This window comes from Eublepharis macularius, chromosome 1 (assembly GCF_028583425.1).
Source record: "Eublepharis macularius isolate TG4126 chromosome 1, MPM_Emac_v1.0, whole genome shotgun sequence".
In the NCBI taxonomy this organism is placed as follows: Eukaryota; Metazoa; Chordata; class Lepidosauria; order Squamata; family Eublepharidae; genus Eublepharis; species Eublepharis macularius.
In genome coordinates, this window is record NC_072790.1 from 19,255,537 (window position 1) to 19,283,367 (window position 27,831).

Below are 27,831 nucleotides of genomic sequence, written 5' to 3' on the forward strand. Positions count from 1 at the left end.
GGCTTGGGGATCCCGCTCGGAGTGTTTTGACTTTCGCCCTCAGTTGGGAGCGGCAGAAATACAAGAAATGCGAGGCTTGGGAAACGTTTTGCTTCTTGGAAGCTCTTCTCAAGCGAGCCCGCTGGAGGAAAAGCACCACGACCAACCGGGCAGCGGATGTGTGCGAAGTGGGGGCCAACACAGCCCCAGGACGCCTGGGTCCCAGCCGGGCAGCTGCAGGGGGCAGGGCGTGCGGGAGGGCAAGGAAGGGGGAGCCCAGGCCAAGCTCCAGAGGTCCCGGCTGGTCCCGCTCCTGCCAGCCCCCCGCCCCGCTCCGAGGAAGGTTGGGGCCGGGGACCTTGCGCGCTTTGCCGGGTCGAGGGATCCGCCCCCCTTTCGCTTCCCCATCAAGGTTCTGGTTGGGCGCCAATCCAATTAGAGCCATTAACAAGCGGCTCCGCGAGCTCCAGTGCAGCGGGGCAGCGCCCCTCCCCCCCGGCCGGGGGGGACCCCCCCCCATGCCTCCCGCCGCCCACAGAAGCGTCGGCTCGAGGGAGCCCCCCCCCCCCGCAAGCATCACACACACCAGGGCCTTCGATGCGCTTGGATTTTATTCTGGGGATATGTAGATGGGGGGGGGGTCGCCTTTACATTTCCACAGGTTGACTGTCGGCTTCAGGGCGAAAATCATCAACTTTACAGTGCTGGAAGCGCCTCCTTCCAGCCGGGCCCTCGCCTCGCCATCTTCCCCCCGCCGGGAGGGCCCGGAGGGGCGGCGGGCCGGGCTGGGAGATGCAAGTCCGCCTTCGCGTCGCCTCGGCCGGGGAAGGGTCCGGCCTGCCCCCACAGTCCGCTATATACACGCTTCCTGGCGGCTGCCGCGCGGGCCTTCGGCTGCCAGTCCGAGTCTGCGGCGGCCGGCGGCGGAGAGCTGGACCCAAGGCAGAGGCGCCTCCCCTCTTGCCGGCCGCGGGCGCCGAGCGGGGCAGAGCTCGGGGCGGGGGGCCCGGGAGGACTCCGGCCCAGGAGCAATAAATAGGGCGCCGGGCCGGGCCGGGCCTCACAGCACCTGGAAGCGCCACGAGGCCTGGTCCTTGTAGTCCAGGCAGTCCGGCGAGTTGAAGTTGAGCTTCCAGGGGGCGGCGGCGGCGGGCGGCTCCTTGTAGTCCAGGCAGTCGGGCGAGTTGAAGGGCAGGCCGGCGCCGCCGTAGGCCGCCGGGGGGTGGTGGGGGTGGGCGTGGTGGTGGTGGGCGGCGGGCTGGCCCAGCGCCGGGTGGGCGCCGCCCATGGAGGAGGGCGCCATGGGGCTGAGCTGGTGCGGGTGGGCGTGCGCGTGCGGGTGGGCATGCGGGTGCGAGTGCGCGTGCATGGGCAGGTAGGAGGCGCAGTCCACGCCGCCGAAGTAGGAGGAGGAGGGCGGCGGCGCCGGGTAGCCCTGCGCGTAGCCGCCGCCCTGCCCGTAGGCCATGGGGTACGAGGCCGCCGGGCCGCCCGCCACCGAGCGCTGCATGCACGACGCGCCCCCGCCAGAGCCCGCCGCCAGAGCCTCGGCCCCGCTGCCGCCGCCGCCGCCGCCGGGCGAGATGGAGGCCGGGCTCCAGATGGACGAGGCCGCCGCCGCGGGGGCGCCGCTCAGCGGGCCGGGCGCCGGGGCTGTGCCCGCGCCGCTCCCGCCGCCCGGGTTGCCCAGCGCGGCCCCGCCGGGCGCCGAGGAGCTGGAGGACGAAGACGAGGAGGAGGCCGAGCTGGGCGCCGCGGCGGGCGGCGTGAACTGGCCGCTGCTCTCCGAGCCGGAGCTCTCCCGCGCCGGGGACGCCTTCTTCTTGGCCGGCCGGCTCTTGGCGCCGCCGCCGCTCTGCTGCTGCTGCCGGCACTTGGCGCGCCGGTTCTTGAACCAGACCTGCAGCCGGGAAGAAGAAGAAGAAGAAGACGCGGCCCGTCAGTCGCGGAGGGGAGCCCGGAGCCCGGCGGAGAGCCAGCCCGCACCCGGCCTCCCGCGCCGAAGCCGCGCCGAAGCCTGCCCGCCGGGCGCCCGGGGCCCAGGCCAGCCGGCGGGCGGCGCTCCACCGCGCCCACAGCAGCAGCAGCAGCAGCAGCAGCGGGCTGGAAGGGCCGACTAGTCCACCCCCTGCACCATGCAGGCCATTCACGCACCCCCCCCCCCCGACCCCTGCTCCATGCCCAGGACCCCCCACTCCGAGACTTGCTGCCGGCCCTTCTCTTCTAGCTGAAGATGACTGGCCTCTCTGGGCACTCCCCGCTAAGCATCCATGGACCCCTGCCTACTCTGTTGCCCCCCAGCTGCGAACAAGGCAAACCCCTCCCCAGCCCAATCCAGAACCTTGGCGGGACATGGAACCGGGCACATTTTGGTCACCCATGAGACTGGCAAGGGCACTGACTCCCCCCCCCCTTGCTAGTGTGGCTTCACACGCTGCAGCAGCAAACAGCTATCAGGGCAAGCCTCGATTTGCTTGACCGCTGCACCCTTCCCATTCCTGACATCCTAGGGAAGGGGAAGAAAAAGGGAAAGAGGGAGGCACAGACCTCAGCTGCCGAGACTGCTACAGCCCAGGCACTCCCCCCCCCCCGCAGAGAAAGAGCCATCAACACCCCCCAGGCTTCCCAGATCAAAGGCCTGGAGACATTCATGCAACCACCTTGGCACCAGTAAATCGCCCACTCAGTTGCCTTCCACACCCGCTCCCCTCCCAAACCCACAGAGAGAAGAAGCCATTAGCAGCGGGGGGTCTGCACCCCTCCGTTTCAAGAGGACACTCAGCCTGGCCTCTTCCAAAGACCCCTCCCTCCCCCACGGCCCTTCAGAGATTAAACACCAGTCTTCCAATATGCTCTGCCTAGCAATAATCCTTCAGAGCTAGTGAGGGAGGCTGAGACCCAGGAAGCCGAGCCACTACCCAAACCCAGCCTGCTAACTCTGATGGGACAACACCCCCCCTCCCATTATGCCAGAGCCATAGACTCTCAACTATGTGGGGGGGGGGGAGAACCCTTCCACTTCAGCACATAGCCTACGCCTCTTATCTTCCAGGCAATTGCATCACCTTCTTTCCCTTCCAGTGTAATGGTCACCCTGGAAATGATGTTATTTGAGATCAGCAAAGATATTCATGCCTCAAAACTGTCCAGAAGTCTGGCACCAATAGCCAGTGGGAAGGCAAGCCGCACTACCATTTCCCTTCACTCCTGCGGTCACTTCTCGGTCTCTGCAGTTGCCAAGAGAATCAGCACTTTGCCAAACCACATCACCAACCGAAGCCTGATTTTCTCAAGCATTATACTCCTTCCCTCTTTGTATTTCCCAGACGGAAAAATAAATCTAGAACTATTAGTGACCACTGGTGCTGTTTGCACCTGCTTCTCAAGCTTCAAAGAAACAGAGATGAATGTATTTAATACTTTTCTTTAAGCCATCAAGAACAAGTCATAGCCATCTACGTTGTGCCTCATCTGTCTTTTGTAGCTAGTCAAACCTGTGCAAAAGAGAAGTTTGGGTGACTGGAAATATATATCCAATCTGAAAGAGTTCGTGTGATAAGCAACACTGTAGAGTTTTCAGTAACCCTCTGAAGATGCTGTGCCTGTCATGGGCTTTTCCTGTCCGTCCTATCCCATCCATTCATCCCCTCTAGATAAACCACAGCCGTTTTCACTGACTTTCATGAGAATTTCTCTTTTAACAAGAAAAATCATGGCATAATCAGCCAAGCATTAAGGCCTCCTTGCCAAGGGAATGCAGTACAGTCACCACCCAATTGTATTAAGTACTCAATCACACCCCATTCTTCAAAGAAGTCCCAGTGCCGAATTCCAGGGCACTGTCAGGCTGAACACCACCCACACTAGAGTCTTTCACCTGCTGCATCTGGCAGGGTGGAAATGCTCCCATGCCTTCGCTACTGGCAAGGTTTGTTTCCAAGAGCTGAGCTGCTTTTTATGCCACCATCACCCCCCCCCCCCGGTCACAATGCCGGTTAGACAGTCACTCAACCCATCCTATACATTGTCTATAGGACAAGTTGGGACATTTCCTATTACTTCCTTTTTTCATTCTTTACCACCAAGAAGGAAAGCTTGGTGAGAGCAAGCACATTCTTGTAGCAGGCCCTCTAGACTTTGCATTGCCTGCTCAAGAGCCGAGCCAAGACTTTGGGAGACACCCCCCACAAACACACACATGAAACACTGTTCACCTTCTCCCCTTATTATCTTCTACAGGTTTCTATGGGCCTCAGTCTCCATCTATAAAACCTGGGTTATGTAATTCTAGCTTCCTCGAGTTATATAACTTCCTCAGACCTTAAGAGGAGAACGGTGCCAAAACACTTAAGAACCTATGCCCCCAAAGACATGTGGGATGAAGTAAGCTTCAGAACAAGGCAGAAAAAAAGAACTTGGTTTCCTAATTTTGTTTCAGGGGGCTGGTTGATGAGAGTAAGCCACATTGCCAGACTACAGCTTCGCAGCTCACATAACACCGAGTGAAATATGCTGTTCAAGTGTACTGTTGGTACTTGCCTTTGATTCAATTTCACTCGGCCCCTCCCCTCCCCTCCCCCAGAGCTTTCCACTGAGGAAATCTGGAAGACTTGGAAAGGACCCCCAACCATGAGAAAAAATATTCACAAACAGGAAGAGCTCGGCTCGCAAAGTTAAAGGTGTGGTTGTGTTTTAATTACACACACTGGGGAGCTGGTTTAGGGCCTGGCCTTTCTAGGCACCAAACCTCACTGGGAAAGATCTGGCAGGGGCTTCTAGCCTATGGCCTCTTCTCACCCATCTGCAGAGTCTAACCACTCTCTTTCTAGTGCTCCCCAAAGCTTGCTCAGACCCCTGCCGCAAGGCTGTATCCAGCAAAGGAAGATTTATCTGAGGCCAGGCAAAGGTATCAAGCTCCGCTCAATGGGACATGCTAGTCCTAGTTGCAGAAATAATAGTCAGAAGTCTCGCTGCCGAAACACTGAGCGACCCCCACCCCACATAGTCTCTCCCTTTTTTCACCTGCCTGGACCTGCCACAATGGAGCCAGGTCTTCTACACCCTGTGATACTGCGTCTCTCCACATTTGACCTTATAGTAGCTGCAGACAGCAGAAAATCAGCAGGGCTTTAGAGAGCTCCTCTTGTGACACCGCTAAGACATTAGAAGGGGAAGGATTTGAGAAGGAGGAGAGAGGGGGCTTCCTTTCTATTTCAGTCTCTGAGTTCGACATGTGAGCTCAAACTATATTTTTAAAGAATAGTAAAGAGTGCAGTAGCACCTTTAAGACTAACCAACTTTATTGTAGTATGAGCTTACAAGAACCACTGCTCTCTTTGTCAGATGCAATTTTATTGTAGCATAAGCTTTCAAGAACCACAGCTCTCTTCGTCAGCATTTGATGAAGAGAGCTGTGGTTCTCGAAAGCTTATGCTACAATAAAGTTGGTTAGTACTGGACTCTTTACTATTCTGCAACTACAGACTAACAGGGCTAACTCCTCTGTATTTTTAAAGGCAGCTCTACTTCTGCTGGTTTTTATTGAGATGCAAACTCTCCACTCATTCCAGTGCCTCTACCTGCCCCCCCAATGACCCACAATCTTACACATTAGCAGCTGCCAACCATCCGTTGCCTACGGAAGGGGGAATCAACGTGCAAGGTTCGGGGGAGCAGGAGTTCCAGATCCAGACTCAGAAAAAGTTCTAGTGAACTTGGGGGTGGGCAAGAGACATAACCAGGCAAAAAGCCTCGCAGCATTTATCAAGCCTAAAAGGAGTCATTCAGTCTGCACTCGCTTGGGAGTAAATCTCCTTGATTTCAGAGTGACTTGCTTCCACCTATAGGTGCACAGGATCAAGATTTCAGATTCCCAATCAATGGCTTTTGAACCCGTCCTAAGGAAATCTCTGATAGAGCCATCTCTGATCTAAATCTCTAAATCTAAATATCTGATATAAACCTCTGCTGTAGCAATCTGAGAGGCTACCCAGCACACAGATCTTCAATGTATTCTTAAGCGTAACTATCAACAGGTTGCGCTAGAAATTCGGGAGTTTATTTCCAGGTAAATCCTACTAGATAGTAAAGTCGCCAGGAGACCTTCTAAGTAAACACATTTGGGGTGGCCTCTGCAAGTCTTAAAGTGCTATTCCGCCTGATCTTTATACACTTTTACCCGAAGTAATTAAACTTTCTTCCAAGTAAAGAGTGTTTAAGGGTTCTTACCCTTACACCTTGGCCCTGAACAACTTACATTTCGCTGAAACCAAGAGGACTTGTGGGAACTAACAGAACAGAACGCAGCAAAAACAAAACAAAAGGATAAAGTTGCAGCAAATCCAGTGCAACTTATTTCTAAATAACCCCTTAGGATCTGTCTGCACGGAAATGCGCAGGAGGCAGCTTTTGGCTGGATCGTGCCCCCTGGAACCTGTTCGGACAGCTCGTCTCTGCGCAAAGAATCAGTTTGCCGCCGCCAAGAGAACGTCTCTCCCGCGCTCGGATGCGGTGAAGAAGAGGCGACTCCTCGGGGCAGAGCCAAGACTCTTGGGCTTGCCTTCGGGGCGAGGCTGGCCCTTGGGGAATTGGGGCGGCTGTCTTTGGAGCGTTTTGCTTCGCTTAAGTTCATTTCCCAGCCAGAGCGCTGCGCCGGGGCGAAAGCGGGTCCGAAAGACCCGTCTCTGCCCCGCCGGGATCCAACTTCCCCGGCCGAGGAGAACCCCCGCAGCCCGCCCCTCCTTCTCAAGCAGCCCGACCTGGACTCTGGACTCCGGGAGGTTGATCTTGAGCGCCACTTCCTCTCGCATGAAGATGTCCGGGTAGCGGGTCTTCGCGAACAGCGCTTCCAGCACGTCCAGCTGCGAGCGGGTGAAGGTGGTGCGCTCTCTCCGCTGCTTCCGAGGGGTGGCTGGGCCGAGAGGAGACAGGAGACAGAGAGGCCTTGAGAGCCGGACGCCGAAGCCCCTCTCCAGCCCGCCCGCCCGCCCGCCGCCCCGATCCCAAAGGAGACCTTGGGAGATCTCTTCCCCCGCCCCCAATCTGATCGCACCAAGCCAGCCGGGCGATTCCGACCCAGAAAGCAAGCGCCCCATCCCCATAGGTCCGAGGAAGCGGGAGAGAAACTCTGCCCGGAGTCCCGAGAGCTCTTCGGCCAGCCTCGCACTTTTGGGTTTTTTATTATTTAAGTACTTATATTCCACTTTTCTCCCCAAGGAGACCCAAAGGGGCTTACAACAGCATCGACAAACACAGTATAGATAAGCCCCCAAATAAACAAACAAGAACAAAAATAGGATTCGGGGGTTTTGCGCGCAGAGCCACCAGCGAAACTGGCAAGACGCGCAGCGATGTGGAGACCCCTGCCCCCCTGCCCAAAGGGCGTTTAAATTGATTATTTACACCTTGGTCATTTGCTTGGAAGTAAGTGCCACACCAAAGACCAGGGGCTAGCTCGGAAGCACCAATTGCAACCCCAAGGAGGGAGCAGATGGTCAAGGACTTGCCCAGTAAACGAGTTCAGGATCAGGCTTCACACCTGCAATGGCGTCCCAAGTTCAAACGAAGTCTGACAAATATACGCAGGGTTGTACTGCGATGTCTGCTTAGGATCGGGATACTAAAACCCTTGTGGAGTTAATAGAACCCGGAACAAATACATCTCCTCAACTGAGCTGAGAAGGCAACTCCCAAAGTGCTGCAGGACTACATCGGCTTAAGGGGATCCCACTGGTTCCAGTAACTGGGTTGTCTCATAACCCCGGATAAGTTCTCCTGAACTAGAGGGGTGGGGGGAGACACATAACCAGGAGGTTAAATGCCTCACAGCATTTATCTAGCATAAGTGGAGTAATTCTACCTTCAATTGGGAGTAAATCCCCATGGACAATTTTTAAAAAATTATCATGTACTATCTTAATTCTTTCAGATAAATCTGCATTTCCCCGCTTACCTAGCTAAATCTGAAAAAAATACATGAATTTCATGGGCACAGAGATTAAAGTCTTTCTTACAACAATAACTAGTAGAGAGGCCCAAGGAAACAAGAGACTGAATGGGATCAGAAAAGACCCGAAGTAATTCTGTAGCAGCCCTGAAGAATTGTACTGAAGAACCCGGGTTCCTCTCCTAGCTCCTAATTAAAAACTCTTATATTAACAAAACAAAGAAAATATCTTCAAGGAAAGGAAGAAAATAGGTCTGTAGAATCAGAGAGTCTCTGATCCTTGAATTTTTATCCAGTCATTTTTAAAACACACGGCCCCAGTAATTTACAGAATTGTCACCATTAATGTGCTAGCCAAAATTTTAAGGCGGTAAGAAATAAGCTCATGCTCGGGATCCCGAACATTTAACAGAAGTAAAGTAGGACTTATTTCCAAAAAAACACATTTAAGGGCCAAAAGTGTCAAACAGCATTAAAAGTCCTTTAAAATCCACGGGATTTACTTCCTAATAAAAAAATATCGGTTGATCCCAGTCTCCACGGGAAGCCGAGAATTTCTTCTTCTAAGTTGCTGTAGCGGTCAGCGGCTTTGCCTCTTGTTTCGGAAACTAAACTCAGCAATGGCCTCTTTATTTACATGCATCCAGTAAGCCGAGACTGGATAGTGCCGCGGCTGGTGGAAATGGCTGGACCTGCCTGTTAAAAAGAGAGGAGGGAGGCTCACCCGGGTACCCCACCGAAGGGTGCAGAAGGTCCATAGCCGGTCCAGCCAGCCCCAGCCCGTTCATACCGTACGGGGGCTGTTTGAGGTAAGACATCATGCTAAAAGCTGGAAAGATTTTCCCAATTTATCCACACACAATTTTTAAATTTTTTTTTTAAGTAGAGGCGGTCTCCTAAAAATTGGTTTTTGTTCGTAAAAAAGATTCCTTCCCAGCGATGATGGATGGAAATTCCCGGGGCAGGAGTCTCTCTAGCAGCAAACTACAGGAGAAGGAAAAAACAAACACACAACACACAACAGAGAACAAGACAATCGTCAGCAGCTCCTTCGGAGAATTGCACTTCTGCACTTCCTCGCCTCCTTCCCTCTCCCCTCCCAATCCACCAGCAATATTTAGATCAGAAACAACAACACAACACGAAAAAACACAATTGCAATAACTGATGAGAGGTTCTTCGGTTTGCAGGATTTTTGACCTTCCCCAATACACAGGCAAATGTATGACAACCAAGTTCTTAGAAGTTTCAATCAAACACCAGCTCTGGAAGCAATAAAACTTACTTTGAAAAAGGAGAAGTTAAGATTTCCAAGACAGAAAATATTGAAAATTAAAAATTGTAAATGGTTTGCACCACGCTTGAAGGATTTCTTTGCCTTTAAGGAGCCAAAAAACCAGACTCAGAACTCTCTCAACATGGCGGACCACGGCCAAATAAAGTGAAACCGGAGTGCCCGAGCCTGGCTGCAAGGGGGGAGGAGTGGGGGTGGAGAAAGCGGGGCTGAGAAAAAACCCTCCAACCACATTACCATACAATCGCCGAGGGGCTGCGAGGGGGGACAGCAGCACTCAGCGATGAAGGAGATACAGCAATTATTTCAAAAGATAATTGGATTAGAAATCAAAACGAGATACCAAAAAGAGGGATGGATAATTCATTTGAGAGAGAGCAGAAGGGGACACTTTAATTAGAAATGGCTCCTGGTTGGGAAACAAACAGATTTTTGGAGCCACTTTCAAATTCATCTTCCAAAAAGGCCCTTTTCCTCCGGCAGAGGGGGGGCCATAAGGGCAAAAAGTAGGGCACGTTGTAAATTCCCTTACTGGAGAGAGTAAACGGGGTGGGAGGAAAGAAGGTGCGGTTCTCAGCATGCCTACTTGGAAGTAAAGCCAGCGAAAGTCAATGGCACCCACTTCGGAAGAAAAGCGTATGGAGGACAGCGGAAGAAAGAGGGCCTGGGCGCTCGGGCTCGGGCTCGCCCCTGCCCCGGAAGCCGAGCTGAAGGGGCTGCCGGACCCGCTCCCCTTAGCGGCACCGAGCAGTGCAGGCCCGAGGCTGCAGCCCCCCCCCCCCCGTCCTTTCTCCTCTTCGCTATCCCGTAAATCGCAGCCGGTATCAAGGCGGCTGTTCCGCTTCGGGGAAGCGACGGAAAGACTCGCCCGCTCTTTGGATCAGATGCGGAAGTTTCTCCTTTCCCCAAGAAACTTTATTAGCCGCAGTGGAGAGATCACTAGGAGCCCGCGGGGGTGGGGTGGGGTGGGGGACCCGGGGCAGAAGCCCAGGCCGGGCCCAGGAGCGCAGCTGCCCGCGCGGCCGGCCGGGAGCGGGACTTGGCCCGCGGGCCAGGCGGCTTCCGAGCGGGGCTGCTGCGCTGGGAAGAGTTCCCCAAGGGGAGCTGCCAGCGCCCTCGGGCTGCGGCGGGAGACCCAGAGGCGGGCCCGGCGGCGCCTGGAGAAAGAGCCGCGGCCCCCCCGCCAGGCATCGGCGCACAGCAGCGCGGGCTCCGGAGAGCTCGGCCCGGGGCCGCCGGACTCGCCACGCGCCGTTCCCCCCGAGCAGCAGCAGCAGCAGCAGCAGCGAGGAGCTGGCCGGGCAGGGCCGCAGCTGGGAGGCGCGGCTGGAGCAGCCGCCCGGTCCAGGGCCGCCTGACCTGTTGCCACTTCCCCCGGAGCCGGGCTCGGCAGCGCGCCTCTTCCCGGCCGGGCCAGGCGAAGCCGAGAGGGCCCGCCGAAGGAAGCCGGCAACGGGCCGGGCTCCGCCGGGCAAGGTCGGGTAGGGCCGGGCGGGCGCGGGGCCGGGCTCCAGCTGTGCGCGCCGGGGAGCTCGGCAGGGACGGAGCCCGCAGACCAGCGGCCCGGCCCGGCTGCGCGCCTCCCGCCTGCCCGCCGCCGCGGCGGGGCCCGGAAAAGTTGGCGGCGTCCCGGCTCTCTTCGCTCGCAGGCCCTCCGGAGCGCGGCGCGGCGCGCCTGGCCTGCAGCCGCTCTTCCCCGCCGCCCCTCGCGCTCACCTGCCGGCCAGGGGAAGCGGCCTGTCCGCCGCGCTCGGGCCGCGCCAGGTGAGGAGCGAAGGGCTCCGGCCGCCTCCCACCCGCGCCCGCCTCCTCGTCTCCGCCTCCTCCCGGCCCCGAGGCGCTGGGCGGGAGGCGGCGAGGAGGGGCCACTCGGGACGAACTTCTGGCCCCGCCGCCGGCCGGTGCCCAGCCGGGGGCTCTGCGCGCCCCTTCCCGGCGGGCGGGCGGGCGGAGGGGCGCGCGGGGCTCCGCCGAGGGGCTGCGGGACGGGCGGCGGGTGCTCGCCGAGTCCTGCCTCCCCTGGGAGCAGGCAGGGGGGTTACCTGGCGGCGGCGGCGGCGGCGGCGGCGGGGCGGGGTGGGTCCTGTCCGGTCCGGTCCCGTCCCGGGCGGCTGTTGGGGCGCCGGGCAGCGTGGCCGGGCTGCAGATGGATCCCCTCGCCGCTGCCCTACCCTTGTATGCGAGCGCCAGGCGAGTGCGTAACCCGGGCCGGCGCCAATCCCCGGCCGCTCCGCCGCTGAGTGACAGCCGCCCGGGCAATGGCAGCGCGGGACGAGCCTCACCTCGCCAGCACGCCCCCGGCCCCGGCCCCACTCCGCCCCGCACTCGGGCCCGGGCTCCAGCTGCGCCCGGCGGCTCCCTCAGGCCGGCCCGCCGCGGGCCCTTTCCCCTCGGCGGCCGGGCGGGCGCCGCAGCCTGAGGGGAGGCCCGTCCTCGCCTCAGGCGCCAAGCGGGGCGTCCCCCGTGCGCCGCCTGGCGCGCTCGCGCCTTCCTCCGCCCGAGGGCCGCTTGGGCGGCCTCCCCGCAGCCTCAGCGTCGCGACAAGGCGCCCGCCCCTCCGCCCCCGCGGCCCCGGCCTCCCTCCCCTCAGGCGGGCCGACCCCTGGGGCGGCTTCCAGGCGGCTCGGGCCGCGGGGCTCTGGGCGGGCGGGCGGGCGGGCAGGAGAAGAAGGGGCATCCGTGGCCCCTCCGCCAGCGCGCCCAACTCTGGGGAAAGCGGCCGCGGAAGTTGCAGGGCGGCGGAGTTTGGTGCTGCGCCGGGCGCCCTCGCCGCGGCCCCGGCCCCGCGCCACCTCGGCGGCCGGGAGCCAAGCGCGCTCGCGCACCTGCTCCGCTGCAGCCGAGAAAGCCGCCGGCCCTGGGCTCCCCTCGCAGCGCTCCCGGACTCGTCTCCCTTCGTCTCCTTTCCTTGCCCTGCCCGGCCTCGTCGGCCTGGCAAGCCGCAGTCGAGCTCCCCACGCGGGAAGGCTCCCGGCTCTTACCTCGCGCTAAGTGCCCAGGGACTCGGACGGGCCATGGACGACTCGCTTTGGGGCTCTGCAGAGGTGACTGCCCTGCCCGTTTATCGGCGCCTACACGGCCCGGATTGGTTAGAGCCGCAGGAACGGTCCGGGAAAGTGCTTAACCTACGCGTTGGGGCGAAGGCTTTTGACAGGCACCTGGGCGCGCGCGCCAACTTTCTCACGTGCACACGTTTTGGTTTTCATACACAAACGTATATAATGCGCCCTCGCGCCTCGCGGATGCCCTATCCAGGATATATAGAGTTCCTTCTCATAAATATTAATAGACAGAGACTCCCTCGCCTCCCTTTTATACGAGTAAAGTTTTAATAGAAAAAGAGTAAAGAGTCCAGTAGCACCTTTAAGACTAACCAACTTTATTGTGGCATAAGCTTTCGAGAACCACAGCTCTCTATTTTGCAACTACAGACTAACACGGCTAACTCCTCTGGATCTTTTCATAGAAAAACTTCGAAAGGCGTAAAGAGTAAAGCGAAAAGAATTTCAATTATCAGGAACAAAAATGTAAAACAACGAATCAATCGGTTGCTAAGAAAACCAACGAAGGAGAGGGCCGGTGGCAGAGCATCAAAGTGGTGTGTCCCCCCCCCCCCGGCCCCCGTTGGTGAGACCCCCTCCTTTGGAGTCCCAATGAAATACGGTAACAGAATATGAGCGAAGGCACACTGTTTCTTTAACTGCTTCTCAAAGGATCCGGGAGATCTTCTTAGGACCTTTAATAAGGCTTTGGTGCGCTTCTTTTGTTGATCTCTCAAAATCAACTCCTCCTAATTGAAGTTGGAGCTGAAAGCGACCTAATGTTCAAAGGGAGTTACCGTCAGTCCCGACGAAATTACATTTTTCCCCCCGTCGAGGGGGACATCTAATCAAAGGGGGAGGGGAGAAGAGAGGGGGGGGAGAGGGGAAAAAAAGAGGTTTACAAGATCCTTCTCTAGACCACAAAAGTCAGCGACACGGGCACTTCTCCGCAGAACAAAAGCCGCCGCGGCCCATTCACAAAAAAGATGGGGGGGGGGTGCCATTCCCCCGGGGGCCAACCTCTTTGGCCAGAGCTGGGGGGCAAAGAGCCCTCCAGCGCCCAGTGGAGGCTGGGGTTCCTGCTGCCCCCCCCCCCCGGACTCTAGATCTTTCCTTCCAGTCCCCACCCAAACCTGACCTCCGAACAGAGACTTTCCTCTCTTTCCCCACCTCCCCTCGTCCAGTCTGATCAGTTTCATCTTTTTCCTCTTAAGATTTGGAGGGGGGCGGGTGGGGGGCAGGAGGGGGCTATGTGCGCCTGTGCGCGGGAGGCGATGGGGGGGAGGGGGCAGACGCCATCGGACTGCCCCCCCCAATCAAAGCTGGGCTCTGGCAGCCGCTCTTTGGAAGCCGCCAGATGATGCGATCAAGTCTCCAGCAAAGCCCGTAGAGTGTCGAGTCGCACTGCCGCCCCCCCCCCCCCCGCGCGTTGCCTTCCTCTTTCTCCCTCTCCGGGCTGGCTTCCCCCCTTCCCCCGTAATAAGAGTATTTGTCTAATCCCAAATTGCAAGCGAATTTCTTTAATGCTCAGCTCATAAAACCCCGGGATTAAGGGCAGGCGAGGGGGGCAGGAGGCAGCCAAGTAGCCTCGCCTCGCCGCCGGGCTCTGCCTTCTTCTAGCTCCGGCAGAGAGCCGGGCAGGCAGCCGGGCAGGGGGGCTCCCAGCAGCATGGCTTCAGCCGGGTCCGCACCTTTAGGACTGCCGCGGAGGTGGGCACGGGCAGGTAAGGCCAGGCAGGCGCCCAGCGCGGGGGCGGGGGCGGGGGCGCTGCGCTGCCGGGCACTGCTGCGGGCAAGGCTGGCCGAGGAGCCACGGCTCGGGCTCGGGCTCGGGCTCGGGCCGCATCCTGGCTTGCCTCCTCCCAAGCGAGGCCCGGGGGCTCCTGGAGCTTTCGAGCCGCGCAGCCTCTTCCCGGGAAAGTTGGCTTCGGAGCCGGCCGGGCCTCTGGGTGTGGCCCTCGGAGCCTCCACGGCGCCCCAAACGCGGCCGGGCGCTCCCAGCCATTCCTTCCAGCCCAATGCGAGGCTCGCTGGCTGGAGCGCGGGCCTTTCTGCGGAGAAACCGAGATCCCGATCAGCCTCGGGCGGGCGCCCGAGTTTCTGGAAAGGAGCCTTCCCCGTTGACCTCCTTCCCCACGGCTGGCTTCGGAGGCCGAGAGGCGCAACTTCGGCTCTTTCCCGGGGGCCGCGAGACTCCCGCCACCGGCTGCTTCGCCCCCTCCCTCCTTTTCTACCGAGATTTTCCCAGAGAGCCTCAAGCCGGCCATCCGCGGCTCCTCAACGCTGTTGCCGTGTTCAGGGCCAACCTTTTGGGGGGGGGGGACGGGGGACGGAAGATGTCCTGAGCTCTCCCGGCCAGGAGACCCGCCAGCCTTTCTGCTGTGCCCGCAAGAGCCGCCGGCCAGAGGCAGGGGCGAGCCTGGAGGCTCCGAAACGCCGTCTAGGCGCACCCCACGGGCAGCAAACCCGGCAGCCCCGCACGTCGGGACGTCCCAAAGGCTGGCGGGAGCAGCTCTTCGCGACCCTCTTCAGACGCGCTCCGCTGCCGGGCGAGGGAGGTGGGCCGCGCGGTCCTGAGCGGCTCTCCCCGGAATCCCACTGCGCTCTGCTCAGTAGGACTTGCTCCCAGGAAAGGGCGAGAGGCTGGCCCGGGAGCGCCTGGCCCGGGCGGCAAAGCGCCCCCGCGACCCTGGCAAGCTCACAGCTGGGCCGGAAGGCGCCGCCGGGCCCGGGGCCCGCGGCCGCCCACCGGAGCCTCCGGGGAAGGGGGTCTTGGGGGGGGGGGGCACGGGGAGCTTCGGGTTGCTGCGGACTTGGTCGGGGCCGGGGCCCGCTTCCCTCCCCCTTCGCGCCGGCCTGTCTCCCGCGCCCCGCGCGGAGCAGCAGCAGCAGCAGCCCCGCTGCCGGAGAGGAGTCCTTCCCCAAGGCGGCGGCCGCCGCGGCCGCGACTTGAGCGCTCGCCAGAGCCCGCCCGGGGATGCGGCCCCGCCGCGACTTCGCCTCCCTTCTCCAAGCAGGGCAGGGGCGCCTCTTCTCGGCCCAGCTTCAAGGCCCGCCCGGCGGACTTCCCCGAGGCGGGGGGCGAGAGAAGGACGCGTCTGGCCGAGGGGAGGAGGCAAAGGAGCTGCGGGGGGAGGGCGGGCGGCCGGCCGGGGGGGGGGAGGCCGGTTCTGGCCCGCGTCGCGCCCGGGAATCGGGGGAGATAAGAGGTTTAATTCGTTTAGCATATGAACGCCCTTGGAAAGCTATTCCTATTATGGGTCCCTCCGAAGGCGCAAGGCGCAGCTCCCTCGTAGCGAGTGACACTGGCGCTGGTTATCATTTTAACCGGATTATTCCCGAGGTGGATTTTGTAACAGATCGGGGATTCTCCCACTCCCCCGCCCTCCCAGTCCAAGCCCCCCAAAGCTGGACTGGGGAGACCCTTCCCTCTCCACCTCTCCCCTGGCATCCACTCATCACCTGAGTCGGTTGGCAGAGAAAGTCAACCCATGGGCTTGGCAGGACCAGCTCCAGATTCTGCCCTGTGCTCTTCCTGGAAACTTTCCCCAGTTCCCACAGCCAAGAGAGCGCAAAAAAAGGAGGACAATTTCTTGTTAAACCAATTCACATTCCTAAGGACAAAATGTTACCCTAACTGTCAAGCTTCAGAAAAATAAATAAATATATATATATATAATTCAGACTTGCTGCTTGGGGAGATCCCAACAGGAATGAATCCAGCAGTTGGAGGCTAGTGATCCATCTGAATAACATAAAGTTGTACAATACATACCTCTTTACTGAACCTCTTTACTGAAAAACAACTGAACTGGTTGGATGAAACTTTGCCTATACAAACTGATTAATTCTTTAAAAGCCTATTGGCACAAGGTACATCCAAACTTCGTGTAATGGAGCAGCTAAAAAATTTGGCCAACCACATATAACCTCCAATAAACCGTTCCCACTCTTCTCAGTCAAAGTTATTCAGAAAGGTTAAAAACAAACTGGAGAAAGACACTCAGAAAGGTCTGTGAAGTGTCGATGCTTGAGCTTCCTTCAAAGTTCTCCTGCTTGAATTAACACAAATGCTATGAAGATGTTACATCTGTCTTGACTATAACTGCTATATATTCCTGTTTCCAAAGAATCCAGGACAAAGATTAGGATCTTTATTAATTTTTTGGAAAAGATTTTGTAAGAAAAGCAACTGGCAGAGTAATGGTAAGAAAGATCCAGCTTTATTGAAAATTTTATACATGACTCAGTATTGTAATAAATAAAAAGTAACAGTTCCCACACAAAAAAATGAGCAGGATGCTAGAGAAGGAAATATTACCTTGCAAGGGAATTTTAGAAACAATGGCAAGAGAGGCTCCTGAAAGGTACAGAATAAATATTAACAGCATTATGGAGCCAGACTGCAGAGGTTCAATAGGATGGAGAACAGGGAGCTAAACTTAGGTAGTAAATAAATAATTTTTCCTTTTTTTAAAAAAAATGGATTCCCCCTAAAGAAGAAATGTTTTTGTAAACTGATCACACTTCAGTTAGCCTTATCATGACAATAACTTCTTTAGATCAACAAGGGCTCTTGCAAGCTATGGGGTTAAAAAGCTGCCCTCTGAGCAAACCAAAAAGCTTTGTTATTAATACTTATAAGAAAAATGTAAAACCGCTGCTGAAATAAACATTGGTAAATAAAGTACATTTTAATACATGGTCTGAGTATGATCTAACTATAAAATTTTAGGTAGCATATTTAATATTACACATGGCAGGACTACACGAAAAAAAGTCAGAATAATTGCTTCTTTTTGTTCCTCCTCTACACAATGCTATTATTTAAAAATTCTTTTGATTTCCCCCCTCTCTGATGTTCCCACAATACATTTCTTTAAAATAATTTTAAAATTGTCTAAGCTCACAAGTAAATCCCAATTTTAAAACAATCATTGCTTGAATGGAAAAGGGGTGGTAGTGGTCATGAAATAAAATAATCCTCAGTGTAGCTGGTCTAGCAAAATGGAAAGTTTGACATTTTCTGATGTATTATTCATGCCCCCCCCCCAATCTTGGTTCCTGCATTTCCAAAATATAGGAAGGGTTAGGCTACAAAACATGACTGTGCTCCTGACGGCCTGTTACTGAAGGACGCATTTCTCTTCTTTCTTGACCATCTTTCCTTTGTTTTGCTCAAGAGTCCTTTCCAAATGCTCATCTTCTTCTTCAGCCCTGAAAAAGTCAAGCCCCCCAGTTGTCAGTTTTCTTAATAACGTTCCACTTTGCACCACAGCAAAGCAACTTCTATACAGAACCTCTTGGGAATTCAGAACCTAACGTTGCTTCTGGCACCCAGACCCACCTTCTACTTTGATGGGATGGGATCTGGTGGGACACTACTGAAAGCTAAGACTGTATGGACTGTTTTTGGATTTAATAGTTTGAATTTTCCATTACTGAGCTTCCTTCAAAGTTCTCCTGCTTGAATTAACACTAATGAAAATCAGGTAAAACGGGGGGGGGGGCAGGTACAAGAAGTAAGTCTCTCATATTGGCTAAAACATCAAGAGATCAAACTTACTGTTTTTCTTGAGCATCTAAGTCTCTGACCAGCGCATCACGCTTATTAACGAGAATAACAAGTTCATCCAGCAACAGCTGTTCTCGCCTCTTTTGGGCTTCAGTCTTTTGCCAGTCTGAAAAGAAAACCAGAAATGTGTACCTTGGAAGTTTAACTTATATATGAGCTGTACAAATCAGCGCCAGGTTTTTGGACTTCACAGTAGACTCTCTTCCTTTTCAGGAACCATTAAGCGTTGAAGAACATTGTACAATCCTGTGGATATGTATACCTTTAAACTACCAAGTCCTTCATTTGACTTTTTTAGATAGCTGCTTGAGAAACCAGATATGTTACTTTATTATTCTCTCCCAGTATTTTTTAGATGTTAGATTTTTGAGTAGTGTTTATAAAAAATAAACTTGTAAATTCCAAAATAACTTGCAAACATGGATATAAACAGAATTCATTTTATAAATCTGCTGTTTTGAAATTACGAACTTTTAATGATTTGCATTTATTATTTACCCATTTCTTACTTCAGAGAGTGTAGGCGCCCAACACCCCCGCCCAACTGCATGTTTAGGGATTTGTTTTTAAAACAGGAAAAAATTATGGAGCAACCACTCCTCCCCGCCCGCCAAGCAAATAAAAAAAAAATCCCTTTTCTTAATCTGACTCTTAAGGCCCTCTCTCCTCCAAATAACCTATTCTTTGTTAATTTCTTCTTTGCTACTTCTTAGCAGTTTGAAATGTCTCATACTGGGCACCAGATGCTTCAGAATAACTTTAAAAGTAGGTATCGGATAATTAGCATTTTTCTTTGAGGTAAAAATACATCTGCTAGACAATATTACTTAGCTTCTTTTCAAACAGTACAGACTGGTATCTTGTATAAGAGCTGAATCTAAGGCCTTTATTGAAGGAATTATTCCAAATCTGTTTGCTAATGTTAGCCAAAAAAAGGTTTAAAAAAATGTGTCGATTTCTTTCATTGCTTTTATTTTGCTTTCATTTCTTATTCTGGAATGTCACTGAAGAATGCTCTCACTCACCTATATAGGTCTCCCCCCTCCCCTTCCAGTGGTGTATTGTGTCTGTCACTTCCCATAAGCCAAATAGTATCAGTGTTTCATTAAAAAAGGGCAGCTTTAACACTGGAAGCTCCAAAACCAGGACTCTCCAGGCCAGACTGCTAGGGCCTGTAGCTGTCAATCAACCACCCGTCTGCCCCGCCTCCCTCATTAGGAAGGTAAACAATGGAAAGAAGGAGAAGTCGATGATGAGGGAGATAGTGGAACAAATGAGAAGCAGGAGGGAAACAGGACACCAGCTTTAAAAAGAAAAATCCGTCCCTTCTGACTCATGCCGCGTCCTCTCCTCTATCCACTTTCCAAAAAAACAGAGGAAAGAAAGTGCAGCCCTTCTGGCTCTCTCCTCTCTCCATTGCCCTGGGCAATCATGTTAAAACTCACATGGCTGGTGCTTATTCAGATAAACCTAACAATGCAGACCAATGGTTACCATGTGAATCTTCACAAGCCACACAAGAATGTGCTGGTTCAAATCCCCCTGACCCCCCTCGAAAGCAAAATTTATTCAAGGCAGCAAACTGTTCAGGAGCTTTATGAAAGCAAGTGGTGCTAGAGTGAATTCGACCATGTATTTACAAATTAAAAATTAGATGCAGCGTCATCCAATAAAGGTTAGAACAGAAGTAAAAAGCCAGGAATGGGGCTTTATTCTTTAAAGTGCCACCTTGTAAATGAATTGTAGGTGCATATTCACAAAACAGAAAATAACCAGCCTCTGTTAAAAATCAACCACCGCTATCCCATATCCTTCCAGAATGCCTTTGCATGAGAAGACCCTAGTAAAGTTCTTAGCATAATTTTCTGTTACTGCCACTAATGCTGCTAAAATAACGCTTATCACCAAAGGCTGGAATATGTTGACCCCCCTCCCCCAATAAAATGCTCAATTTATCAGAAATGCATCATTTGTTGAAATCTTGCCTTTCAATGCGTATTTCCAGAAGAGCAATTCAAAGCCAAGACCATTGACACCTCTGGAAATAAACCAGTGTACAAAAATGACATACTGTTATTTACAATCTGTCCCAAATATATTTAATTGGAAATAATCCCATGCATGCCAGTGAGATTCATTGCCATGCACACGTTAGCAGAATTACAATCAAAGTGTGATTTTGTTTAAACAAAGGCTTTTTTTCACAAACACAGAATCACTTGAAATTTGTTAATTAAATGGCTGGTCATCAGACTTAATTCTCTTCATTTTTTCCATATATTTCATGACTAACAGTGCAATCCTAAACTGAGTTACACCAGTCTAACCCCATTGATTTCAGTGGTGTAATTTGGTTTAGGATTGCACTGTATGTTATACATGGTATTTTGGAATCACACACACAAACTAGCCTAGCTCTGTCTTTTTCTTGCTAGCAGAGAAAGCAAGGTGGCTGTTTCTACTGATACCAGCCCATACCTTCTAGTTCTTGGAAAGGACTGGTTTGGACAAAATAATCGCGACATGTACCGCCTTCCATTTTTTAAATAAAAAAACAAAGAAATCTCTCCTCTCTACATAGCACAAGGTGCTAGACGTAGAAAAGAGTCGCTGCTAAAAAAACTTTAGTTGTAAATCACTGCATATCAGGGCTGAGTTACTGCAGCAACAGGAGCCCAGGTAGAAAGAGATATGGGCTGGATTCCTTGTTCTGGCAAACTCTGTCCTTTTCCTTCTGGCCTAAAGTGTGACCAACACTGCTGTAATCTTTATGACTACATAAATCTAATATTTTTTTAAAGCTGAAAAAGTTTGTTTACTAATACATTAACTACTAACTTTTTTGCATGTAGCATTATCTTAATGCAGGTCAGAGGAACTTGATTGATTCCCTGAGCAAGCCATTTAAGAGTTGAGGCACCACAGTCTTAGGTACATCCATATGGAATTAAACCCCATTGACAAGTTGGGGTGCTTATATGACGTTATTCTGAAATTTAGAAATAAAGGGAAAATCCCCTTAGTAAAGCACCTTGCTCCAGCAAGTAGAACTGTTATTAGGAGCTGGGATTCAAAGAACTGTGAAACTCATTCCAGGAATTCAAGCAGGCATTAGACTTGTTTCATGTCAAACAGCAGTTTACTGCTCTCTCCTGCAAACTGCTTTTGAAATGGAGGGCATTTTGTTTTCTGGCCAGCAGTTCAAAGAAAAAAACCCATACATTCTACTGGGCTCCCTTACATAAGCCTAAGTAACTCTTTGGATCCTGACCACAATTATTACTGCTGTCATGCTGGTCTCCTGACATATCAATATATCGAATTATCAACACAGCCAACCCCCCCCCCTTCCCATAACAGAAGCAGCACCTGTAGCTTTAAGAAAAAATGCCTTCAGTGGCCATTCGTAGGCAACCACAACAGTGTTGCCAGCCTTCAAGCTTTGTTTTTTGTCAGGAAAAGGCTGAGGGATGGGGCAGGGCCATTTCCAGGGCAGTTTTGGCCTTTGAGGGAGGCCTCATTGGGGTCAGGCCCAGCAGCATCCACCAGGCAACTTGAAACAACATGACTTGCAGGACTGGCCCAGGCCCAGTCGCTAGCAGCCACTTCAAAATAGGCAGTGTTGTGTAGTGGTTAGTTTCAGATTAGGACCTGGGAGACCCAGATTCCAATTCCCACTCTGCCTTGGAAGCTCACTGGGTGACTTTGGGCCAGTCACACATTCTCTGCCTAACCTACCTCACAAGGTTGTTGTGAGGATAAATGGAGAAAAGGAGAATAATGTAAGCTGCTTTGGATCCTCATTGTAGAGAAAGACGGGGGTATAAAGGAAATAAATAATAAATAATAGGAGAAAACAGAGGGGCAAGTTGGTTAGTGGGAGCGAAGGAAAGAGGGCATGTTGAGGATATGGGGGCTGCCAGGAGGAAGGAAAGAACAAATAGTGTGGAGAGGGGGATACAGGGGAAACTGTGGTGCCTCCCACAAGTCCTTCCAGGTTCCTCAGCATGCAACTTGGCTCAGACTTGCTTTCAGGTCAGCCAGAACCATGCAATTGGGCCCAGCCAGGTGAATGGCACCATGTAACTTGGCCAGAGTTTTCCTGGGGAGAAGCTGTCAGGAGGAAGGAAGGAGGGGAAGCTGAAGATGGGCGGTGGGGGGGGGAGGCAGATAAAGGTAGGTTGGCTGGTGGGTGGAAAGCAGAGAAGGAAGTAGGAAAAGGGGAGAGGCTGTGGGAGCTTTGGTGGAAGTGATAGAGGAAATAGTGGGGGAGGGGAAATGAGATGTCCCTTGCAAGTCCTTGTGGATCCCTCGCTTGTATTAACTAAACCCAAAATATACTGGGAATATGATCACTGCAAGTTTTTTTAAAAAATTACTTGCTTTTGTCCTTTTGCAGATATCAGTCTTGCTTGAGAGATCACACGTTATTTTATGAAGGTAACTATTTGAGGACTGCCCTGTGGCACAGAGTGGTAAGCTGCAGTACTGCAGTCCAAGCTTTGCTCACGACCTGAGTTCGATCCCGGCGGAAGCTGGGTTCAGGTAGCCGGCTCAAGGTTGACTCAGCCTTCCATCTTTCCGACTTCCCCCCATGGGTCAGTAATGACTCGGTGCTTGCTCAGGGGGACCACCTTTACCTTTTTATCCTAAGCACACATTTCTCAACAAGTTCTTTTTAAACCAGTGGGGATACTCCCAAAAACGTGTTTATGGAATGGGGTAAAAACTGGCTTAAAATCTAAATACTTGTGCAATTTGCTAATGCAATCACCAGCAAAGTCAAAACCTTAAAGAATTATATAGATTTTAAAATTCTGCACCAAGTAAAATCAAGTTTCTAAAACTAAGCTACACTTAGTTTCACTTTTTTAACTTGCTGTTTCAATTTTTTGAAAAAAGATAATTACTTTAGAAAAAGAAAACAGATAGAAGCATTTCAACGGAAAAAACCCCCGTAATGAAAAATGCCCAAAGTTCTTCAGTTAAAAAAAAATCCCTTCAGTCATGTCGCTATAAAATAAGCCTTGCACTTTTGATGAAAATTAACACTGGTTTTGTAAGGAACACATTGGGGGATTGCAGTCAAAGCCTTATCTATAGTTCCAGTCAACTAGCACTCCTGAAAGAGTTTGCATCATCATCAGAGGGGGCCATTTGATAGGATTCTACTGCGGAACCTAATCAATCTATGGAATACTGCGGCAGCGCCATGTAACAAAGCTAAAATAGATTTACAAATGGGGTTTTAGGGGGATAAGCTCCTCCACAGGATTACATATTGATTTTAAATATAAAAAGCTTATCATATAAACCATAACTACAAAAATAGTGAACCTATGCATAAATCCTTTTAAGAAGAGCACCCACTTCAAACTCGAAGCCAAGAATGAATCAAGATGTACCAAATTCTAAAGGAGATACATTTCTTGGATAGAAAAAAATGCACACACAACAGTCCCCTCCCCAAGTGTGCAAAAAACAAGCTTTATCTTTCTAAGGAGGCATTAAATTTGAACAAGAGGGGTGATACATACAAAGAACTTGTTTTTTTACTCCAAAGACCCTCAACACTCAGCTGGCGGCCTGTGGTGTATCAGTTTGGTCTTTGCATTGGTTTTCTGTTTGTTTATGTAAAGCAGGTAACAACAACAACAACATTCAATTTATATACCATCCTTCAGGACAACTTAACACCCACTCAGAGCAGTTCACAAAGTATGTTATAATTATCCCCGCAACAATCACCCTATGAGGTGGGTGGGGCTGAGAGAGCTCTGAGAGAGCTGTGACTGACCCAAGGTCACCCAGCTGGCTTCAAGTGGAGGAGTGTGGAATCAAACCCGGTTCTCTGGATTAGAGTCCTGCCACTCTTAACCACTACACAAAACTGCTGAAACATGTCAGCTGCCCCCTGCTTGCTTTGCACAAATAACCAGATCATATGTAGTATGTTATTGGCAAAAAAATAAGAATCGTCTGTGACCCAGAATACTACATATATTCTACAAGATATGACTCAACATGCCCAAGGGCTATTCTACTGCACACACATCCATTTTAGTATTTGGCTTACAAGACTCTGTCTCGACCTCACCAAATGCCATAATGGTCAGTAGATCTATGGAACTGTCCTCACACTGCTTCAAGAAGCTCAGCAGACCAGGGTCCAATCAACTGCTTTGATCTATGACTAGCAGGCTTCTACCTTTTGTCCCATCATCAACAAACTGAGTAAATGAGATGACAGATTTTTTAAACAGCTTGGTTATGTGTGGCAGATATAAGATTTCCTCAGATTGTAATCATTATCGCCCTAAATGTTTAGAGACATGATTTGTCCTTCTTTAAACAAACATTGTCCCTTCTTCTCTCAAATATCCAAACGAAGCAATAATTGTGAACCTTGGAATAGTAGTATACAAATGCACTTCCATCTTTTAACACATTTACAATTATCAATAACCTCACTGGCTGTTGGAATCTTTGCCTCTCTCCTTCGTGTCATAAAACTTTTTAATCTTTTCCAAAGAAAGTATTGTCACAAGCAGTACATTTACCTTTTTAGTAAAGAGTCCAGTAGCACCTTTAAGACTAACCAACTTTATTGTAGCATAATGATCAGATGACCTATGGAACTGCACTCACACTGCTTCAAGAAGCTTTCGAGAACCACAGCTCTCTTTGTCAGATGCATCTGATGAAGAGAGCTGTGGTTCTTGAAAGCTTATGCTACAATAAAGTTGGTTAGTCTTAAAGGTGCTACTGGACTCTTTACTATCTTGTGACTACAGACTAACATACCTAACTCTTCTGGATCTATTTGCCCTTATGTCACAAACTGGGACTGTCAGGTAAACATATAAAGCCTCTGGTAATTCCAGTTTGTTTCTGAGTTCAGTTTAGGACACTAGAGTTAAACTTGAAGACCTTAAAAATGCCTTTGGTTCCGAAAGGACTTTCTCCACTCGTATCATCCTGTCCGGGTGCTGAGTTCTGGCAGCACCTGTTTGGGGGGGCTCTTTCTGCCGCTGGCCCCACAACCGTGAAGTGTTGTTAAAGCCTTCTGAACTGGGTTAAAAACTTTTTTTGTTCTGCCTTCTGTTTTGGATCAAGGTGGAACTGTCTCTCGTGTGTTGATTGTGAATTGCAGAATTATTATCTTTGATTGTGGTTTTATGAATTTTAAAAGTAAAATGGGAGTTATATATTTACACTGCTCCAAACTCCGATTTGGTGGAAAATGGTTAATACCCAAATTTACTAAAATTATTTGGTTAATATTTTTCAACTAGTCCTGCATGAAATATGAAAAGGTATAGACATTTGCTTTGATAGAATGATTAAAATCTGTATTTTATTAATATTAATTGGTTATTCTAAGGGCTTGCTGGATGTGTTTTGTTTTACGGAACATGAATGTCTCACAAAAGAAGGGGACTGCATCAGTTACCAAGGTGAAAGAAGACAAAGACAAATGCCAGTAGTGCAGAGGGAAAATGACCCACGTATTATTATTTGATGCTTGGGAAATATGATTTAACTGTGTGCATGTTGGTAGACAAAGCATTATATTGCTCTCCTAGGGTGTATATATTTTGTTGTCTGCAATATGATAGTATTTATAGTCACCGAGATTTTTCAGTTTATGTAACATTCTCACTCATGCTCATCTATTCAGGTTTCTTCTAATGTGTTTTTAATATCTTGTATTTTGTCTGTTTTCATATGATTTTATTTACGTTCCTTTTATATCGTGTTTTTGATCCCCTGAAGAAGTTACAGTGAAACACATAGGAGCTTTTTAGTATCCCATCAATAAATTTTCACTGTCCCACTGCACTACTGGCATTTTGTCTCTGCCTTCTTTTGTCCAATATATTAGCCACATGCATGGTGATCTCAGAATTAGCTGAATGACATAAGGAGAGAGTCCAGGTGGCATAAAGATGCTGTATTTTAAGGGGTGTTATGAAGGAGTTCAAAGCAAGAGGTACATCACAGTGTTTCAGAAGATGCACTGATGAATTGCTCAAATGCCACGCTGCGTCAGCCTGCAGTGAATGCAACATGAGTAGTGCTCTATGATGTGGCCAAGGCCCCTGGGCCATGATGCTTTGGCTGTTGTGGTACATGATCTGAGAAGTGAATCCAAAGCTCATTGGGAAACCATACAGGATGAAGTTGTTATGCAAGACCTGAGTTGTGCTACATGATCATCTGCTATGCCACAGGAGGCCCGGAGGGGCAGCTCTCTGGCTGTATATTTTGGCTTAAACTGGCAAAATGTCTTGAGCTGATCTGGGGTGATCTGTTTTCACCACAAAAGAAAAGGTGCCCTGCTCATCCATGGCACGTCTCTGTTTGAGATGCCATGTGAACCTGCACATACATCTTTCAGAGGTGATGTTGTAGTCCTGCTTGTGAGGACAATTATCCCAAATCAATCGTCTATCCAATTCTATCAATTTACTTTTCATTGGGAAGAAAACCAACTTATTGGCAGCTTACGTGAAAACTCTAGCACAAGATAATTCAGGTTTTAAGAAAGGGGAATGAACACTTTCTTGTGCATCTGATTTATGACAGTTCATAGAAGTAATGATATCTTACAAACCATGGGGCCGAAGGGTGGGAAATTCTGTGCAAATAAAGAGACAGGTTTTGTATATCCCTATTTCCTGTCTTTCCATTGAGGTTGCATAATGCAGCACAAGAAGCGCAAGGAACTATCATTTGGCCAAATTGCTTCAATTTAGGTGAGGTATACTAACTGCTGTATCACCCCTCCCGTGTTCTTTAACATACTCTTAAGTTAGCTTCAAAGACATTTGTTGCAGATGGACAACCCAATACTTATGTCTAAAGTTGCTGGGCATTTGTTTAACCAAATGAAACATAACAATGAGTAACCCTACCCTGAACAGATTTTGGAGGTAGAAAGTAAGTGGGTAAAATTATAGTGGTCATGGTCTGCATCAATGAGCCAAAACTCAATCAAGACATATCTTAAACAAACCTTCCAATTATTAACCAATGTAATAATAAGGACTGCAGTACAAATGAAAGAGCTGAGTATATTTTTTCTGGCCCATACTACTATGCATAAAATATCTTAACCAGCCTTAAAAAAAGCTACTTTGGTGTTACATCACACCTTTACATAGGAAGCTTGCAAAATTTAAGACACTGAATTGTCCAAAAGGAGACACTTGGATCTCCAAATTTTATTTTCATTTTAGTACATAATGATTTTAATGGCCAAATCCCTATTTAAAAAGCAGAGCCTGTGCTCTGGCTTGAGAATTTATTCAGGATTCCTGCAGCTCTTGAGTTTTGCCAAGAAAGTACAAAGAGCTGGATTAGAAAAGTACCCCAACACCTCATGCCTTCCTCTCCCAAACTTACACTTTCAGTGATGTCTCCAAACTAATTAGAATTGATTTATTATGGATCAGGTACCTTATCAGGTGAAGAAAGAAATTACCATGGACAGTCAAAGGGTTAAGAGGTCAATATAGAATAGCAAAATCAATTTGCATTGATTAGACAAAAGGTCCATTTTACAGAGCCCAGAGGATTAACTTTTAAGCAAACACTCTTTGAACTGGAAAGACAGAATTTGTGTCTGAAAAGTATAACAGCTTTATTTTTTAAAAAAACGGTATGTTTAAATAAGGAAAACTAGTAGTTTAATCTATTTACATTTATTTCTGAGTCATCCATTGGATTATTGTACAATTCATTTAAAAGCATTATGAAGAGCAGGCAATTGTTTAATTCATCTCTGATGTCAATCTGTCCATGAGTTTTCATTCAGGTGAGGTGGCTGGCCTCTAGGAGACTGAAGAAAATATGTCCAAAGGATTGGACTAATCCTGTCATTTTGTCTGCTGAAATATTTACTTGACACGTGCATGGTATTTTTTGTAATGAACACTGCTGAGGGCTTGCATGCTTGTGGAATTATGGTACTTGCTGTCAAATGTGAAAGATG

General features: G+C 50.8%; 3 protein-coding genes across 6 annotated transcripts in view; all 3 read right to left on the minus strand.

Annotated features, from left to right (window-relative positions):
• Nucleotides 1-592: 592 nt before the first annotated feature.
• On the minus strand, nt 593-12,237 carry OTX1 (orthodenticle homeobox 1). 3 transcript variants are annotated; one of them, XM_054983741.1, is made up of 4 exons: nt 12,200-12,237; nt 8,649-8,908; nt 6,738-6,889; nt 593-1,879 (listed from the first exon to the last, which is right to left on the minus strand). In XM_054983741.1, the coding sequence occupies exons 2-4, from the start codon at nt 8,743-8,745 to the stop codon at nt 1,040-1,042; spliced, it is 1,089 nt and encodes a 362-aa protein (XP_054839716.1). In that variant the 5' UTR covers nt 8,746-8,908; nt 12,200-12,237; the 3' UTR covers nt 593-1,039. The 3 variants fall into 3 exon arrangements, with proteins under 3 accessions (XP_054839716.1, XP_054839708.1, XP_054839725.1); XM_054983733.1 differs by lacking the exon at nt 12,200-12,237 and adding an exon at nt 10,935-11,005; XM_054983750.1 differs by lacking the exon at nt 12,200-12,237 and having other exon boundaries at nt 8,649-8,938.
• On the minus strand, nt 10,158-14,526 carry LOC129336438 (basic proline-rich protein-like). The gene is made up of 2 exons (XM_054989549.1): nt 13,951-14,526; nt 10,158-11,633 (listed from the first exon to the last, which is right to left on the minus strand). The coding sequence occupies exons 1-2, from the start codon at nt 14,524-14,526 to the stop codon at nt 10,158-10,160; spliced, it is 2,052 nt and encodes a 683-aa protein (XP_054845524.1).
• Nucleotides 14,527-16,460: 1,934 nt separating this feature from the next.
• The window catches only part of EHBP1 (EH domain binding protein 1), a 411,820-nt gene continuing 400,449 nt past the window's right edge, over nt 16,461-27,831 (minus strand). For both annotated transcript variants that reach the window (XM_054974434.1, XM_054974440.1), the window contains 2 exons: nt 17,826-17,940; nt 16,461-17,476 (listed from right to left, as the gene is read on the minus strand). In XM_054974434.1, the coding sequence (XP_054830409.1) occupies nt 17,386-17,476; nt 17,826-17,940 (206 nt within the window). In that variant the 3' untranslated portion in view covers nt 16,461-17,385. The remainder of the gene's footprint in view (nt 17,477-17,825; nt 17,941-27,831) is intronic.

Bases quoted from the DNA above. Each gene is read 5' to 3' on its own strand.
- OTX1 (XM_054983741.1), bottom strand. From the start codon at position 8,745: ATGATGTCTTACCTCAAACAGCCCCCGTACGGTATGAACGGGCTGGGG. The intron at 6,890-8,648 runs GTGAGCCTCCCT...CTCTCGGCCCAG, and splicing joins CCCTTCGGTGGGGTACCCGG to CCACCCCTCGGAAGCAGCGG. The intron at 1,880-6,737 runs GTCGGGCTGCTT...TCCCGGCTGCAG, and splicing joins TCCCGGAGTCCAGAGTCCAG to GTCTGGTTCAAGAACCGGCG.
- LOC129336438 (XM_054989549.1), bottom strand. From the start codon at position 14,526: ATGGCCGGCTTGAGGCTCTCTGGGAAAATCTCGGTAGAAAAGGAGGGA. The intron at 11,634-13,950 runs GTGCGGACCCGG...GCCTCCCCTCAG, and splicing joins CCTCCGCGGCAGTCCTAAAG to GCTGCGGCGCCCGCCCGGCC.